The 19,241-nt window shown below is 40.7% G+C and overlaps 1 protein-coding gene across 1 annotated transcript in view; it reads left to right on the forward strand.

The window, feature by feature from the left end:
* The first annotated feature begins 438 nt into the window (after positions 1-438).
* Positions 439-19,241, forward strand: part of itprid2 (ITPR interacting domain containing 2) — a 45,804-nt gene continuing 27,001 nt past the window's right edge. Inside the window, exons 1-6 of the mRNA XM_084085159.1 lie at positions 439-540; positions 11,999-12,105; positions 13,373-13,537; positions 14,730-14,772; positions 16,409-16,458; positions 16,559-16,612. Of these exons, the coding sequence (XP_083941285.1) occupies positions 12,075-12,105; positions 13,373-13,537; positions 14,730-14,772; positions 16,409-16,458; positions 16,559-16,612 (343 nt within the window). The 5' untranslated portion in view covers positions 439-540; positions 11,999-12,074. The remainder of the gene's footprint in view (positions 541-11,998; positions 12,106-13,372; positions 13,538-14,729; positions 14,773-16,408; positions 16,459-16,558; positions 16,613-19,241) is intronic.

The following is a 19,241-nucleotide window of genomic DNA, read 5'->3' on the forward strand; positions in this document are numbered from 1 at the left end:
TTAAAATGTCTTTCAAATGCTTTCCACCACGCGCCCCTATCGGTTAGGAGGTGTATTGCACTCTGATACATTATAAATAAATAAATACAAAATAGAAAATGGCTGCCGATCGGATTAAAATGCTTTTTATTGAACAATACGGAAGGTACGGGTACTTAGATTCAGGCGCTTTAACTTGTTACATCCATGGCCGTGGGGTCATTTCTTTATATTTGAAATCTGAACGTTTATGTAGATGTATTGGTTGTAAGTGTAACATTTTCAGAAAACAGGAACAAGTAGCGCCATGACTGTCATGGTATGACAATCATGTTTCAGGGCTAGTCATGATCCAGACCCATCTCTCAGATTGCTTCATCCCAGCAGGATTGTGAGTGACGTCCAGTAGGCCACGCCCCTCGCCTCGCGCTGCTGCCGCTGTTGTTCCCGGAAGCGGAAGGAATGTTGACGTTTTTTTTTTTGTAATGTTCCAACAAAAGTTCCATGAAAGTTAGTTTGAACACTTGTCTGTGCTCTGCTGCTGCACTGCGACACGCAATGGTAACTATGACCAAAAACACCCTTTTATCATGTTTTATTATCATTTATTATATACCTACATGTGTTCTGGTTGACACTGAGAGCTGTTGTTGGAGGGTATTCTATCTTTACTGTATCGTTTTGTTTGGAGCTGCTTCGTCTGTTTTGTCTCTGCTGTTGTTTGACAAGTGACATTTAATTATCAAGCTAAAAGTTAAAGTGTGTGTGTGTGTGTGTGTGTGTGTGTGTGTGTGTGTGTGTGTGTGTGTGTGTGTGTGTGTGTGTGTGTGTGTGTGTGTGTGTGTGTGACAAGTGACATTTAAATTATCACGCTATAAGTTAAAGGTGTGTGTGTGAGTTAGTGATAAGTGACGTTTAAATTATCAAGCTTAAAGTTGTTGGGGTGTGTGTGTGTGTGTGTGTGTGTGTGTGTGTGTGTGTGTGTGTGTGTGTGTGTGTGTGTGTGTGTGTGACAAGCTTAAAGTTGTAGTGTGTGTGTGTGTGTGTGTGTGTGTGTGTGTGTGTGTGTGTGTGTGTGTGTGTGTGTGTGTGTGTGACAAGCTAAAAGTTAAAGTTGTAGTGTGTGTGTGTGTGTGTGTGTGAGAGAGACAAGTGCCATTTTTATCAAGCTTAAAGTTGTGTGTGTGTGCATGTGAGAAGTGACATTTTATCAAGCTTAAAATTAAAGTTATGTGTGTGTGACAAGTGACATTGTTATCAAGCTTAAAGTTGTGCGTGTGTGCATGTGAGAAGTGACATTTTATCAAGCTTAAAATTAAAGTTGTAGTGTGTGTGTGACACACGCCATGTGTGTACTTGATTACACATTAATGAGCATTAGTTGGTCATTATTGGTGGTGGTGTCAGTGATTGTGAATGACTGACAGGAGGTCTGTTAAGTCTGTCAGGAAACTGTTGTTCAGCTGAGATAATATAGACACACACTGACACTGTTACAAAACATTGTAAAATATCCTGTCTCTGTGGTGTGTGTGTGTGTGTAAGTACTCGCCTCTTCAGGCTATGGGTGCTACAACAGATAATGGAACTAATCGGTTCAATTGATCATAAAATAAATAGTCGATAATTTAATAAAATAATGAATTAATAATTGCTATTTTGGGCAAAACGTTTCCTAAAATAAAAAACAAAAAAATAAAAACAACAAAAATAAAAAGCTAATTTCACATTTTTTTCACAAAATTGTTGTGCAACGAAACAAAGTACCTTAATAAAATAGGGCTTTTACAGTTAATAGATTTGTACATATATTTTTGTAATCTTAAAAAAATACTCGCTTCTTGATTTTTTTCAATTAACAGCAAACATAATTGATAGAGTAATAATCATTTAGAAAAATCATCAATAGTTGCAGCCCTGCGTCAGACTCTACCTCAGCCCCCAGCACTAACACTCCTCTTTCCTTTATCACTTCTGTCACCTATTCCTTTTGATAGATGTGAGTTATACTGTTGCTGTATGTTGATTACATATCATATGTTATCATATGATATGTCGTATGTTTAGGCCTGTCACAATTATTACGCAATCAACTAATCGTAATTATTTGAGATAATCGCAATTATTTTTTGCATAATCATCATTTCCATGTTTAAAAATGTTCATATATTTTCAGACCTAATCAACAGAAATAGTGTAAATAGCAGATCTACAAGCTCAAAACGTGTTGAGCTTGTAGATCGGCTATTTACACTGTTAATGTTTTTTTGAAAGTATAAAGTAATGACATAATGTAAGTTATTTGTCATATCTGCTCTGTGCAGCTTTAGTTTACGAAGCCTAAAAGCCAAACAGAAATGTATTTTTATATTCATAATGTTCTAATGTTCAACGACACAGAAACGCAATAAAATCGTTAATTGCAATTATTTGAGTGACAATTAATCTTCAAGTCAAATTTCAATGATGATCGTGACAGCTCTACACATAATTATGTTCTTATTTAAATAGAGACATACTGTGTACTTGACCACACATGCAAAGATCAGTGGTTCCTAAACTTTTTAGCTCGAGACCCAAAAGAGACATTTGATGTCTCCCTGTGACCCAAACTAGTGAAAATAGCCGATCTACAAGCTGACAACATGTCACATCGCGATCTGTTGTGAGCTTGTACTGTAGATGTGCTATTGTCACTACTACTTAAAAGTATTTTTTCCCCTCTAATTTATGGATTTTTTAAAAGGAATTCTTTTGAAAAAACAACAACATTTGAATATGTTTTTTGAATGTTTTGAAAGTCTTTTCAAATAATAATTAATCAACAAAATTAAAGGGCTATTCACGTGCGACGCATAAAAATTGGTTTATGACCCACATATGGGTCCCAAGCCACTGTTTGGGAAACAGTGTTTTATATAGCATGTTGTTTTAGACAGAGGCTAGGTTTGTATGCTTGTTATTACTAGCTCTTAATTATTTTCTCTGCGCTCTCTTTTAAGTGACATTTAGCATGTAGTTAGTTGAGTGAAAGGTTCATGATGTTTGCTCTGATCTGCTCTGGATAAGAGCGTCTGCTAAATGCTTGAATGCTTAAATTGTAAAGTATAAGAAAGAGAGATGGCGTGAGAGTGAGAATGGAAGAGTGTTTATGAGGGTTTACACTGTAACCACACCTAGACTCTTAGGCATCCTAGAGGTGTGTGTGTGTGTGTGTGTGTGTGTGTGTGTGTGTGTGTGTGTGTGTGTGTGTGTGTGTGTGTGTGTGTGTGTGTGTGTGTGTGTGTGTGTGTGTGTGTGTGTGTGTGTGTGTGTGTGTGTGTGTGTGTGTGTGTGTGTGTGTGTGTGTGTACGTGCGTGCACTGAGCTAACACAGGTGGGTCCAGTCAGATCCATGTGATTCTAAATCATCATTCTTGCCGACAGATCGTGTGTGTGTGTGTGTGTGTGTGCAGATAAACCTTTATTGAATCCAGTGGGGAAATTCAGATGTCCTAGTAGAGGCAATAGCAGTACTAAGCATAACCTCATACAGACATACAGGTAAGAGATGAGATATAAATAGATATATCTGACACTAGATTGCTCTGACTGGCGTAACATCATGTATTTTCTATTAATACATATATACAAGCATAAGTGCTGTGTAATGCATTACTTATGCTCATCTCAAAGTGGGTGCTGTGACACAAGTCCAGGGGTGCCGCAGAATACTTTGATAATATTTGGAATTTATCAATATCACTTCAGTTTAAACGCCAAGTATAAAGTTATTTTCAATTTGTACTAATAGAAGCTGATATTCTCTCAAGTATTCCTTGTGACATACTGTATCTTCGGGGAACAATTTACATATTATTTACGTACCGTAACATGACATAAATGTAAGGTGCAATAGTAAATGTAATTCAGGGATGAAAAAGGGGGTCCCCTGTTTGAGAACAACTGGTGTAATGTATGTACAATCCATCACCAGTAAATATGAGCATGTAAGGCAAGGTATTTTTTTTTAATGTATATGGCACATGCCAACAACAAGACAATTCAACGTGCTTTACATAAACCATTAAGTTAAGGAAACGCATTATGAAAGGTCATGTGAATTCAGTAAAAAGGAAGAAAGAAAAGTGAAGTTAAAACACCTATTTCCTTAACCACTTAATCCCTCTATTCTTAGTAAATTCTGCTTCTCCATGTTTACTTCTGATTCTGGGGACAGAAAGCAGACCTGTCCCAGATGACCTGGCTGAGAGGTTTGGATGGTTCATGATATCGCACCAGTGTTGATTTCGTTGACTAAAACTATGACAAAAAAAGTTCGTCAACTACCTTTTTTCACTGACAAAAACTAAGCTAGAAAATTTCATCAACAAATAAAAACTAGACTAAAATGTTAGTGCGGGACTAGTGGAGAAGAGATCCAGTAGAACTAAGACAAGTCATTTTATGTTTGGTTGCACTCTGAATAGCAGATCTACAAGCTCACAACGCGTTGCGCTGGTAAGCTTGTAGTTCGCGTATTTTCAGTATGCAACCAAGTGTAAAATCAGCCATTCTGATGCCATCAAGTCCCGCCAAAATACATTTTAGTCCACTAAATCCACTGTAGATTTCGGCGACTATAATCTTATGATATTTAGTCGACTAAAACTAGACAAAAACAAACTTTTCAGACGACTAAAATATGACTAAAACTAAATCAAAATTTGCTGTCAAAATCAACACTGTATTGCACAAGATCAGAAATGTATCTCTTGGGCCTAAACCATTCAATGCTGTTTAAACCAACAGTAGTATTTTGAAATCAATTCTTTGACACACACAGAGCCAGTGAAAAGATCTAAGAACTGGAGTGATATGCTCCACTTTCTTGACGTTATGTAACCAGTCTATTGCCTGTCAGACTATTGACACAGTGGATATGGGAATGATTATGTACAGTGTCAGCCAGACTACATGTGTATATGGATAATATCTGTACAGGCTAACAGTGCATTTGAGTTGATACACTCTATCAACAATGAAACAGCTAATCCTTAACAGACATTTGTCGTGTGTGTGTGTGTGTGTGTGTGTGTGTGTGTGTGTGTGTGTGTGTGTGTGTGTGTGTGTGTGTGTGTGTGTGTGTGTGTGTGTGTGTGTGTGTGAGTGTGAGTGAGTGAGATGGTGGCAGGAGTAAACGCTAGTTCTCCAGCCAAAACGCACTATTTCCATCTTAAAACAGACCCGTCATAACTGCCGCCGTCAATGCAGGGAAGAAATGTTACTAATATCGATGTTACCAGATTGCTGTTTGCAATGTGCCTCATTGAATAAGCATGTGCAGCAGTTGTATCTGGTTTGACCGTACTGTAACCTTCTTCTGATCAGTGTTTGGATCTATTATGTATTGCATAATTCAAATGTGTGTGCGTGCGTGCATGCGTGCGTGTGTGTGTGTTTTGGGGTCAGTGTTGGGAACGTGGGACAGGAAATGTATTTGGTTTGAAGAGAGTGGTTGAATCATAAACAGACTAATACTACCATTGCTGTCTGTCTATTAACTGCACTGTACGCCACTGCAGTACTATTGTGCTCTAGTGTTGTTGTAGCACAAGCTATAGTATGTAGTATTGTTGTATTATCTAGTAGTAGGGCTGGGCAATTAACAGAAAATATATCAAAACCCATATGCAGCGCCATTAACAGACTTATAACCGAATAATAATAAAGCAATGTTTTTTATTTACGGCATATATTTTTCTTTTATATCAACAAATCTATACAAAAACAATTATATCCGTGACCAAATATGGCACCGGCTGGCCGGCAGACAACAGAAGGGGCGAGATATTATTCTTTTTAATAATCGTTAACGAGGTAAAAGTTTGAAATATGTGCGGGTCGGGTTTTTTCATAACCCGCCCCGCCCCGCCACGGAACCCAACCCGCCTCAACCCGCCCCGCGAAACCATATATAAATCTATGGCTCAACCCGCCCTGCGACCCGCGGTGGGAAAAAAAAGATAATAATAAAAGTGCTCTTTTAAGTACCCAAAGTCGCGTTAAATGTCTACAGTAGCACAACATTGTCACGGGCTAAATACATAGTGCTGTTAATATTACTGTTAACAATGGATGTGTTAACAGTACTATCATGTATTATGGGCTCTGAAATCCTGACTCGACCACCCGCGCCGCGGGTTGACCCGCGGGTTACGGGTCGGCCCGCTCATCACTAGCCCAGCCCCATTTAGTACTACTAGTATGTATTATTTTAGTTGTATACTGTGAAGTAATATGGAGTAGTATATGTTACTGTGCAGTAGTACATACTGTGTATGTAGTAGTATGGGATCTGTGATTGGCAGCCGTCAGTGGTCAACTACATCCTGTATTGTCACCATAGCAACAGTGGTACGCAGCCCCACCATGCACCAACAGTAAGACAATCAGCGCTATCTTAATGGTTAATCATTACTGATGTCGCTATAGCAACCAGCAACCGGCAGGAAAACACGGGCTGACCGGAATACTACATACATGTAACACATACTTTGTATGTAGTATTCCGGTCTGCCCTTCCTTTCCTGCAGTACTGATGTAGTCTAGTATTAAATTCCCCATTCAAGTTTAAATGTGAAGGCCTTGGACTTTTACTTTTGTGGACTATGTGGTTGAACCTGACACTCTACCTGCACCGTAACCCATTAAAACCAGGAACGCATCTGTGTCTTTTTAGATTTTTGCGTTGGCTATTCAAAAAATAGCAGATGTACAAGCTCACAGCGGGTTGCACCTTGAATTAAGGTGCAAGTGATATAGACATTAAGTTAATTTCTATATAGTACAGTTGCTATGCTCATGCACCTTATGGCTATCCTGATGTACGGATATGCTATGTGTAAATATGTAGATACCTATGTTTTTTTCTTTTCCCCCTTGCTCCCCCCCTTCTTTTTCTTTCTGGAAACAACAAAAATAATGGAGTTTGCCCAAAAAACAAATTTCACCCACTGTTTTGCACCTGTAAACCTGTGATGTGACATTAAAGATGATTCAATCATGGCTCCGCCGAAATTCGAATTGGTCTCAGCTAAATTCCATGTGTTCGTAGCCCTGGCCCCACACCACCTTTTTATATATATTTGTCTTTTTTAAGTTGAAATTGTTTGATATTTTATATCTTTTTATCGTTGTTTGTTGCACTGTTGTCTGTCCAGTTTGTTGAATGTTTAATGGGCCGAAGCTAGTCTGTCATGGAGTTCTAGTAACATTTTTGGACTATCAATTTCTTAAATCAGCCTTTAATTACATGTTCTGGCCTACCATCTAATGCCTTAGGAACAAATTGGCCCAAGGCCAAACTTACTTGCCGACCCCTGCCCTATGCTGTTCCTTTTCGTTTTAATTTCTTTCATAGACTGACCGATCAGTCAAGCTTTGGCTGCATGCTTTATTATACTATGTTATATTATTATCATTATTATGTCAATTTGGGCAGATATATTAAATTATATGTCTTTTAAAATTCCTGGGCTGATTTGTGTTCCCAGTGTGCCCCTTCTTTACTAACATAATAGACATTCTGTACTGCATTAACATTCAGCATCCTTTTAAAATAGCCTTCCCCCCACAGCCCTGTGCCCTTTCTTACATTGTCATCACATAAGGTAGGACATGCATGATTTGCAGTCAACGCGTGTTTCTAATGATGATGATAATGATAATATAATGTTGTTATTATTATTGTTATTATTATTATTAGGAGTAGGAGTAGGAGAGGGTGTATTTTTGGCTGCTTTCAAGCTAGACTGATAGACTGATAAAAACATTGTTACTGGAGCCAGTCAACTGCTCCCATATACAATAGCACTGTGTGTGTGTGTGTGTGTGTGTGTGTGTGTGTGTGTGTGTGTGTGTGTGTGTGTGTGTGTGTGTGTGTGTGTGTGTGTGTGTGTGTGTGTGTGTGTGTGTGTGTGTGTGTGTGTGTGTGTGTGTGTGTGTGTGTGTATTCCTTCAGGCTCTGGTAGTTACGTTAAAGGTCAGAGTTGATGCTGTCTGAGGACATTTGGTATATAAACAAACACAACAAGTGAACTAACATTGACCTTCTACGACTTTGCTTTGTCTAAAATGGAATAGAAAACGCATTTTAATGCCCTCGTATTAACGTCGTAGTTACAATTGAATCTGTATTCCGTAGGTTGTCCCGGTCACAAAACACTACCTTCCCTGCACGCTTTAGTAAGGCGCCCATGTCATCCTAACTTAAGACACTATATAAACAAGAGAATGTTGTGTCTAAACTATCAAACAACGCTGATTCATAAAAAAATACTTACTCATGCCAAAAAAAAATTGTTGAGCATAGCATACAGTACATCACTGTTGTCAAGTGATATGGCTTGTGTCATAATGAGTAGACATGCACCGATACCACTTTTACACTACTGCTTAGAGGTTAGCATGGGTCCATCCGGAACCGAAGATCTGAGCCCCGAACAGAACCGAAAATATGGACTTATCCCCCGGGCATGGGTTGGATCAGTTCCAATTGCCACAGGGTTTCGGTCGGATCCATTTGAAATGGATAGACTCGTATGGACCTGCTTTTTATTATTATTAATATTATAATCATCTCTAACCTTCGGTTTAAAAATGAGTCATATGCATTGTTATTACACTCCCAAATCCATATTGTCTGTTCTCGCATATTGAATGAGCCCCGTTTAACGTTAACAGCCGATTGAAACGCAGTCAATCTCAAGCACACTGCACTGCTGCTGAAGTTGAACACCATGGAGGTTTTTTTACGAGGTGAAACGCAAACAAAAGCCACCGGGAAGATGCAAGTTGGAACGTCATCTGTGTGGAGCATGTTTATGGACATAATCTGCAGGGAAGGGCGGTATAATAGTCAGCGAAAATGTTCTCTGTCTGTCTGCAACACAGAGCAGAACACACGCAATGCACAGTCTGTGATTACTCTGTTTGGGGCGGGGGGAGCAGGAGGTGACTGACACACATGGCTAATCTGAATACCACAGTGATTTTAGCAATAAATGAGCAACGGGTCCAGTACGGTCTAGAGACCAGGTAGGACTGGGTCTAATACATTTGAATTATCCTTGGTTAGTTTTGGACCGGGTCCAGTTTGCCTCTGCCCCATTTCGGGTCGGGTACACTTATGAACCGGTCCGTTTCAGACCGGATCAAGTCATTTAGAATGTTTTCTCGGGTCCGTTCGTACCGGTCCAATTATCCACGGATCCGTTTCGGTTCAGATCCCACTTTTTTGACCCGTGCTACCCTCTACTCCTGATTGGTCGCTACAAATACCCCTCCAATATTTATCCCTTTTAATTTTTTTATAATTATTTGTAACTTAACTTTAGCATTGCCTAATACAGTAACTTCATCAGTCAGTGATGTTCTGGTTTTCGTGTTATCCTCCTAGAGATTTGGTCGTGCCAGTTCAACCACTTGAACATTCACCAAAAATAGCAGATCTACAAGCTCACAGCTTGTAGATTGTAGATCTGCTGACTGGAACCAAAGCTTGGAGATAATGTAGTCGACCATGAAAGTTGCACCAACCCTTAGTCAAACAATACGAAAGGGTCAGTGACTCAGTTATTACTAGCAGTGTTGGCTGATCTCATGGACAATTCCCAGCCGAACCACAGTCCAGAAAACCACTCGATCCACCAAAGAAACCAGCACAAAATGTAGGCCTATATTGCCATGAAACCGATTCGCCTGTGGGCCGCAAGCAAAGTAGGACAACTCGGAACCTTCAGAAACACCTCTAAGAACATCTAAATTAATATAATAACCTTATTAGGGTTATTAGTATTAGGTGGTAGACAAAGAACCCCCCCCCCCTCTCTCTCTCTTTCTTTCTCTCTGTCCTGAACACACACACAGGGCGGCATAAAGGGGTGGGCCTGTATTACTTTAAATAGTACTGCTTGGGCAGTACAGTAGCCACTGACCCATTGACATTTTGGTTCTCATTGTTCTGTAGTAGTAAACACAGACTTAAGTTTGACGACCAAAAATAAGCACAGAAAAGTTCAGACAAATCAGACGGAGTGCATGGATGTGTTAACAGTACTATGTATTATGTACTATAATGAGTATTGTATCCTCTCTCTCTCTCTCCCTTTCTCTCTCCTCCCCTTACTCTCCCCTCTCTCCTCTCCCCATCTCTCTCTCCGCTTCTCATCTCTCCTCCCCTCTCTATCCTTTCCCCCCATCTCTCTCTCTCTCCCTCTCTCTCTCCCCCTTTCTCTCTCCTCTCCTCCAACTCTTTCTCTCCCCCTCTCCTCTCTCTCTCTCTCTCCTCTCTCCCCTCTCACTCCTCTCTCCCCTCTCTCTCTCCTCTCTCCCCTCTCACTCCTCTCTCCCCCTCTCCTCTCTCTCCTCTCTCTCCCCTTTCTCTCTACTCTCCCCCATCTCTTTCTCTCCTCCCCCATCTCCCCCTCTCCCATTTCTCTCTCTCTCCCCTCTCTCCCTTTCTTGCTCATGTTGTTTTTTGTTTCTGTATTTCTCATATCACTCCTCCTCCAGACAGGAAGTAGTTGTAATCTTTATTCTAAACACTTGTTTCCTGATTCACACGTTCCCAGTCAGCTCTCCCTTTCTCCTTTCCTCCCTCTCCCCTAATCTCTATTCTCTCTCTCTCTCTCTCTCTCTCTCTCTCTCTCTCTCTCTCTCTCTCTCTCTCTCTCTCTCTCTCTCTCTCTCTCTCTCTCTCTCTCTCTCTCTCTCTCTCTCTCTCTCTCTCTCTCTCTCTCTCTCTCTCTCTCTCTCTCTCTCTCTCTCTCTCTCTCCCTCCCCTAATCTCTTTTCTCTATTTCTCTCTCAATATAGTTCAGTGTTGTTTATTGGTGTTCATAAGAAATTCTATTTTAGTAGCAGTTATGTTCTACATTTAACCTTTGTTTCTCCTGGGAACTTTTAAAATAGCTACAACAACCATCTATTGTTGGACACTGCTGTCCTGGGAACATTTAAAATAGCTACAACCAACTACTGTTGTTGGACATACTGTCCAGTCCACTACAACCAGCTACTTACTGTTGGACATGTCTGTCCATTACAACCAACTACTGTTGGACACGACTGTCCACTACAGCCAACTACTGTTGCACATGACTGTTCACTGCAACCAACTACTGTTGGACATGTCTGTCCACTACAACCAACTACTGTTGGACATGACTGTTCACTGCAACCAACTGCTGTTGGACATGACTGTCCACTATAACCAGTACTGGGAGCTGCCCAGTATGGATTGGACAATTATGGATTTTGATGGTTATGATTATAGTTCAGTTAGACACTTCAGCTGAGGATTAACCATTTACTATTCTTTGCAATGATAATGCATTCAGTTTGGTGGTGTGACTCTGCTCCTGTGATGCTACAGATTACCTGCGCAAGCATGACACAGAATCTGAAATCAACAGTTATTACATGAACATAACATTGGACCTTTCGATGCCACATATCATAGTACAATCCATAGAATCACAGTACTAGTATCCACAGAATCGACCATTAACATATGAACTAAATGCCACAGGGAGGAGGCCTGGGAGGTGGAGGGAATTTGAACGCTGACAGCTGTACAACGAGCTGTGACAGCTAAGCATGTAGAATGAATAGCGGACTGCTTAAAAGAACCGCCTGAGTTGCACTGTGTGTGTGTGTGTGTGTGTGTGTGTGTGTGTGTGTGTGTTAGCTTGTAGCAAGTGAGGTTAAACGTGGAGTGACAGACTAACTTGTGGGTGTATGAATTAACTTGTTAGCGAATGAGTTGGGGGGGGGGGGGTGAGCTAACAGTGTACCTTCCGTGCCTACCTGAACTATCGCTACGCTGGATTTAGAGAAATAATCACGGTTTCTCACACACACACACACACACACACACACACACACACACACACACACACACACACACACACACACACACACACACACACACACACACACACACACACACTGATGATCTCACTTCTCTGGTCCTCAGGTGTGTGACTCTATGCTACAACAAACCAGTCTGTCAGTTTACTGACAGAGAGACAGATAGACAGACAGAAAGACACATGGAGGAGACTGGAGGTGTTGGAATACAAGGTAGATATATATACCGTACGTCTCTGTCAGGTGGAAACCTCATATGTCCAAAAATGACAAAAGTAGCAGATCTACAAGCTCAAAACGCGGCACAGTTTCGAGCTTGTGGATCTGCTACTTTTGATGCTTTTATGTGACGCTGTAGTATGATCAAGTAGGGCGTTAATTTACGAAAAAGCACACAAAGTTGGAAATAAGAGGTGTCTGCCCGACAGCAACGATATATTGATGTTTACTAATTATTTCACAATATTTTGTTAACCATTTGAACCCCAGCATCCATATTCTTGGGGGCGAACATTCGCGAATAATAGCCGAGCTTGTAGATCGTTTATCTTTGGCAAATTTCTTTTGAAAAACTCAGTTGTATGATGAAGTGTAAAATACATACAAATTGAAATTACATATATGTAAATATAAAAAAACCTGCTTCCTGATTATTCGATTAATCTAAAAAGTTGAATAGTTGTTTAGACAGTAATCGATACTTGCAGCTTAAGCTGTGTTTTTTTTTAACCGCTCAAATAGCAAAAATAGCAGATCTACAAGCCCACAACGTGTCACGATGCAAAGTGTTGTGTGCATGTAGATCTGCTATTTTAAAAAAATGTTAAAGGGACTACACCATGAATTAAAAAAAATAAAATAATGTTTAATATCATATTGTTTATGTCCCTCAAACGTTTTTCAAAAGGTTTGAGCCTAAATCAAGCCTCAGATATACTCATTCCAACTAACTTCTCTCTGGCTTATAAAGCACTTTCACTTGCAATACCACATTGTCCTGTTTGGCACGGGGCGCTATTGAGCCAGTTTGTATAAATGTTATCTCCTGGTTCTGTGTGGAAAAAGTAAAAAAAATAAAAAAATAAATAAGAAAAATACATTTAAAAAAAAACTTTTTTTTTTTTTTTGGTTGGAACTGAAAAACGGGAGGAATCGTTCCCTGACGTGACGTATGCAGGGGGACCAAATCAGTTTGGCCTGTTTTTAGACCAATTTACAAAAAAACCCAGATTTGCTGTGAAAGCCTGAGTGTTCAAACTGGGGTATTTTTGAGGATAGAAGAGTGGTAGGGGGAGACCAAAAACACATAAAAAAGAAGAAAAAGTTAAAATTCATGGTGTAGTCCCTTTAAAAGAAAATGTAACAATTATGAAACTGTGTGAAACTTTGCCCAAAACATGTATGCCACAGTTGCTTAACGGGCTGTTGTGGCTCTTGACTGGAGGTGGTTCCTGATTTGGCCGTGCTCTTGACTTGACAGGTCGTGAGTGGGTGGAGCCAGGGGGCAGTGGGCGGGGCCAGGGGGACTGGAGGGAAGCCTGCTTGAAGCGGAAGGCCTGGGCTCAGAGCAGAGACTCTGTCTGGACGGAAACCCCCGAAGCCGACCCCAGAACCCATGCACCCTCCGAGGACCCTGGTGACCCTGGTGAGACCTGCCACTGGTTCGCTAACTTGTAACAAAAAAACAACAACAACATAACTCTTAACACATTGAGTGCCATAAACGGTCCGGACCGTTTTTGAGAAGCCATGCGTCATGTGCCATAAACGGTCCGGACCGTTTTTGGCCCATTTTTTTTTAATACGTGGGGCCCACGTGGGGCGCTCTAACGAAACTTTGGGATCATCCAAGGAGTCTCTGAGAAGGAGAGGCCGGATGTCGATCCATGTCAAAAATGCTTCCGCTCGGCCACTCCAATGTTAACTCCTTGACTAAAAGCTTAATATCTCCATTTCTTTTTAACGTGGTGGAAGTGAGCCGTTTTCGATCGGCGATCACTCTGCAATGGAGAATCGCGTTAGAAATATTATTGTTCCAGGCGTTAGTCGGGACCCTCCGCCGCCTCGCACGCACGCTTTGTTTACATGCACTTCCGCGTCGGGGCTTCTACAGCACGAAACATATCAACGTAAGTGGATGGAAGATATGCAGGCACTGAACGTACCCTATTTTAATAAACCTCTGGTACACAATGTGTTGAGAGCAGGGGTCTTCAACAGGGGGTTACGGGCCCATTTGGCTCCATTTGTATACTCGCAGAGTTACTGAAAGTCAGCCATAGTACTGTATAGCCACATTGATCCAAACGGCATGGAAGTCTGAAAATACACAGAAATAGTTATAGTTTTAACTATTTCTATAACTATCCAGGCCCTATAACTATAAATAGTTATAGTTATTAGGTCAATACAAATCATTTATTTATTTGCAAAGATGACAGAAATAAGAACACTGAAATATAAACAGACAGTAGCCAGCAAAGCGGTGCAAAATTAGTAGAAATAGAGTGGATCTACAAGCTCACAACGCCTCACCATGCGATGCGACCTTGTGAACTTGCAGATTGGCCATTTGAGCTATTTTTGCAATCATTTGTAAAATAACAAGGCTTTTTTAAATATTATAATCGATTACTTTGATTAGGTGTTGCGCCTGTACACATTTCTGTTTTCTACATCATTATGTATTTGTTACTGCTCCATAATATGTGAAGACTGGTTCAAGCATGTTTCTCTCTCTCTCTCTCTCTCTGTCTCTGTCTGTCTATCTCTCCCTGCTTGTCTGTCCCTCTGTTGCTGTCTGTCTGTCTCTGTCTGTGTGTCTCTCTCTCTCTTAGGTCGTGTCCCTAATAACATCGCCAGCTGGTTGAATGAATGCAGGTAACAGGAACATTTTGCTATATGTACTGTACCTGTTCATGTGTGCATGTACTGTTTGCATACTGTAGGTGTTCATATACACACTACATGTTCATACAGTATCTTACTTGAGTTATCAGACTCAAGTACACTACAGTGTATATATATATAAAACCATAATTTCTATTCATCTATACCAGTGGTTCTCAAACATTTTCATATCAAGGACCCTCACCTGAAGGGATTTTGGTCCTGGGACTCCATAAGAGAAGATTTGTGTTAAAATAATTACTAATGATCTTCACATCTTTTAATAGTTTTTCAAGATTCTTCACATTTTTCAAAGATAGCAGATATACTATTTGTAGAACATATAAAATAGGGTTAAAGTAGCTAAACAGATTTTGATGTACTAATTTATAGTAACTTATTTTTCTGGGGACTGCCTGGAACCCCCTGAGAACCACTGATATACACTACGCTGTATAAATTACAATTAATACAGTATCCATATTAATATTAGTCAGCACATACTGCAAATTGTGTGTGTGTGTGTGTGTGTGTGTGTGTGTGTGTGTGTGTGTGTGTGTGTGTGTGTGTGTGTGTGTGTGTGTGTGTGTGTGTGTGTGTGTGTGTGTGTGTGTGTGTGTGTGTGTGTGTGTGTGTGTGTGTGTGTGTGTGTGTGGAGTTTGCCCTATAGATAAGGGCAGTGGTGATTGTATAACAGGTTAGCTTCAGTCAGCACTGCTCGACCATGTTGGTCTGGCGTAGCGTTACACTACCTCCTCCATATGGCATGTAGCCTAGCATCGTTATAGCCTACAATAACGTGGTTAGTCTAATGTCGGCCTACGTTAGCCTAGCGTAGCGTTAACATGTTGTACCCTATAGTCGGCTCCGGTATTGGTTTAATGCTGTACTAGTGTTAGCATAGCACTGTTTATCGCTCAGGTGCCTAATGTTGTTTCAGTCAGACAGGTGAGTCAGCACATGCACTCAGTTCATACTAGTCATTACTATTGCTGCATTACTTATTATTATACTAGTTGTTAATATGAGTATACTAGATAATACTATTGCTATACTATTCTTTTTAATAGTACTCAAGTGTTTTACTTAAGTAAAAGTATCAATACTGCAATGTAGAAGTACTCTGTTACAAGTAAAAGTCCTGAATTAAAAATTGACTTGAGTAAAAGTACAAAAGTATTGGTATCAAAATGTACCTCAAGTATCAAAAGTAAAATGACTAAAATGTTTGAAAATAGCAGATCTACAAGCTCACAACGCGTCGCGATGCGTTGTGAGCTTGTAGATCGGCGATTTTCAAATAGCCATGGTTTAAAATAGGGCTTAAGTGGTTAAAGTATGTTTTATAACGTAATAATTTATACCTGCAAAGTATCTAGTAACTTCATTTTTCAAATAATTGTAGTGTAGTAAAAGTACAATATTTGCCTCTGAGATGTAGTGGAGTAAAAGTATAGAAAGACTCCAGTAAAGTAAAAGTACCTAGTCAATATACTTAGTTACTTTACACCACTGGTTATTACTAAACTTGTTTTTGTTGTTGTACTTAGTTCTATTCAAAATATTTTACACAGACACAGAGTTTTTTTATGTGAACTAAGCTGATCTCTCTCTGTCTGTCTATCAGGACTCCTCTAGGTGCGTCTCTAGACGAACAGAACATTTGTCCTCCTAAAGGTGAGTTTTGTGTGTGTGCCCCCCCATGCGTGCATGTATAAATAGAATATAGACAGATATACACATTAATGTGTTGTATTTTGTGTTCGTGTGTAAACAGGATTGGTGAGGAATGCTTGTAGCTTCGAAGATGACCTGTCATTGGGAGCTGAAGGTTAGCGCACACACACACACACACACACACACACACACACACACACACACACACACACACACACAGACACACAGACACACAGAGAGAGAGAGAAGGGGGAGGGCAGCGGGGTTTATTAGATCGCAAAGGCATAAAACCTTAAAAACCACTTGAACCCCAGCATCGCTATTCTGGGGGAAATGTTTGTCAAAGATTGCCGACCCATTGTAGATCGGCTGTTTTTGGTGAGATTTGGTGTAGAGTGAGAAAAGAGTGTACCAAGTACAGTTGCAGTTCAAGTCGGTTTTACTGAGTATAGAAGGTTTAAGTGGTTAATGGTGAGGCAATCCATGTTCTTAGTCAACCCCCCCAATGCAGTCGGGGAGTCCCAGCATAACCATTTTGTTGGCCAGGTAAACAAGGCTTGCAGAGCCCCAAATACACACTGGGCATAGCTGTGGTCCTGCATGACATGTCCTATATATGTCCTAATCTACAGCAGTGGTTCTCAACCTGTGGGTCGGGACCCCTAGGGGGGTCCCCACATGATTTGGGCGGGTCCCCAGATGACAGTGAAGTGACAATTTAAGGACCTCAAAAAGAATGAAAGAAAAGACAATTACTGCATCAAAAGTAATCAACAAACTATACTAATATAGTAATAACAAACTAATATGTCAAATAGGCTATATGTCACTATGCCTCGCATAACGAGGCGTAGTGCCTGCCTGTCGCGGCCTAAAAACGGATCTACAGTAACTGTGATGGTATCGGCTGGTATTTAATGACTTTCGTTATAAAAAAGCTTCTTCTAAGCTGGAGTCGAAGGGGCTACTTCAAGGATAGAAACTGATTTGGCAACAACAACATCTGGTGTAGTAACAGCAAGATGTGCAAAGATTTCAGGTTTATCAGTACAGAGATGAAACATTTTCTTAGTCGGGGAGTCCCAGCACAACCATTTTGTTGGCCAGGTGAACGAGGATTGCAGAGCCCCAAATACACACTGGGCATAGCTGTGGTCCTGTGACACACACACACACACACACACACACACACACACACACACACACACACACACACACACACACACACACACACACACACACACACACACACACACACACACACACACACACACACACACACACACACACACACACACACACACAGGCAGTCATGCGTGTGTCAGACTGTTCTTATGAGATTATGTTTACATTCCCCACAAACAAGACGGGACATGGCTAGTATAGCACAAAAACACACACACACACACACACACACACACACACACACACACACACACACACACACAACCATACATCCAGCAGCGCTTGTGTGTGTGTGCGAGTGCGTGTGTGTGAGATGGATTTGCTCAATAGACGCTAATGAGTTTAGACTGCACAAGTGTGTTGGAATGTAACTGTGAAATTGAGAAATGAAAATAGGAGGAGGAGAAGGGGAGTAGAAATAAAAGATGGACACAAGGAGTCAGGGGGAGTGTAAGTACTTAGGAGGCAGAAGAGGAGTAGAATCATTTAGGAAATAGGGGTAGGAGAAGATAGGTAGGAAGGAGAAGAGGAGTAGGAGTAGAAGGAGGAGAGAGGTAAGAGGAGAACATAGACATAAATAGGTTGACGCCTCATCAGCCAGTGGGGCCACACGTCAACAACACCTCCCCCATATTATGTGGGGAAGCTTGCCACAACTCTACTGCAAGAAATATGCCTGAGTAGGATAGAAGTACCTGAGACTAAAACTTGTTTTGTTCATTCAAATAATTGAGAAGCAGTTTTTTTTTTAATCATTGTTTTAAAATGTCTTGTATATCAACGAATCGACACAAGCTTGTAGATCTGCTATTTTCAGCATAAATATATATTTTAGATAATCGTTCATTAATCGTAATGGATACAAAAGTTTGAAATAATTGTGATATTGAGTTGAAGTCATATCGCCCAGCCATAATCATGATGGAACTGCAACAGCAGTTCCGAAAGTGTGAAAATCCATGTCAAAACATTAAAGCTTTAATTTTCATAAACATATACACCTTCCACAACTGTACGGCCATTGTATTCCACTGAATACCAGTACATTGCTGGATAGTTATAACATAAATTGCAAGAGAGTCATTCCATTGCCCTCCTTAAAAGTCTGTGGATTTAACTCTAACTCTACTCTGACCACACAACTCTCTCTCTATCTCTCTTTCTCTCTCTTTCTGTGTTTGTGTGTCTCTCTCTCTCTCTTTCTCCCTCTCTCTGTCTCTCTCTCCCTCTTTCACCCACTCCCTACACACACATGATCACCCCCGCAGAGTAATAAGTAGGTCGAAGTGGCTTTTTGCATCAGCCATCAGCCAACGAGGGCGTCCATCGCCTTCACAATGCTCTAGACACTGGGAGATGGATTACTGGGGTGGAGCACCACACCTACCATCAGTTACCCAAGCCGTGCTACTCGTATGCTGAGTTGGCGGTGGCTGGGATAAACCCAGAACCTTTGCTCAAAGGTCAGCATCCCGGGCATCAATCCTATTGTTTTATTGTGAGGAGGTCACATCGGTCCCAATGTGTTCTGTTCGCAGAGCTCCTGGGAAAAACACACAGAACACGTTGGGAAATTATGTCAGGGTTTTCACGTCCCG

The sequence above is a fragment of the Gymnoscopelus microlampas genome, assembly GCF_963454915.1.
Source record: "Gymnoscopelus microlampas genome assembly, chromosome: 17".
In the NCBI taxonomy this organism is placed as follows: Eukaryota; Metazoa; Chordata; class Actinopteri; order Myctophiformes; family Myctophidae; genus Gymnoscopelus; species Gymnoscopelus microlampas.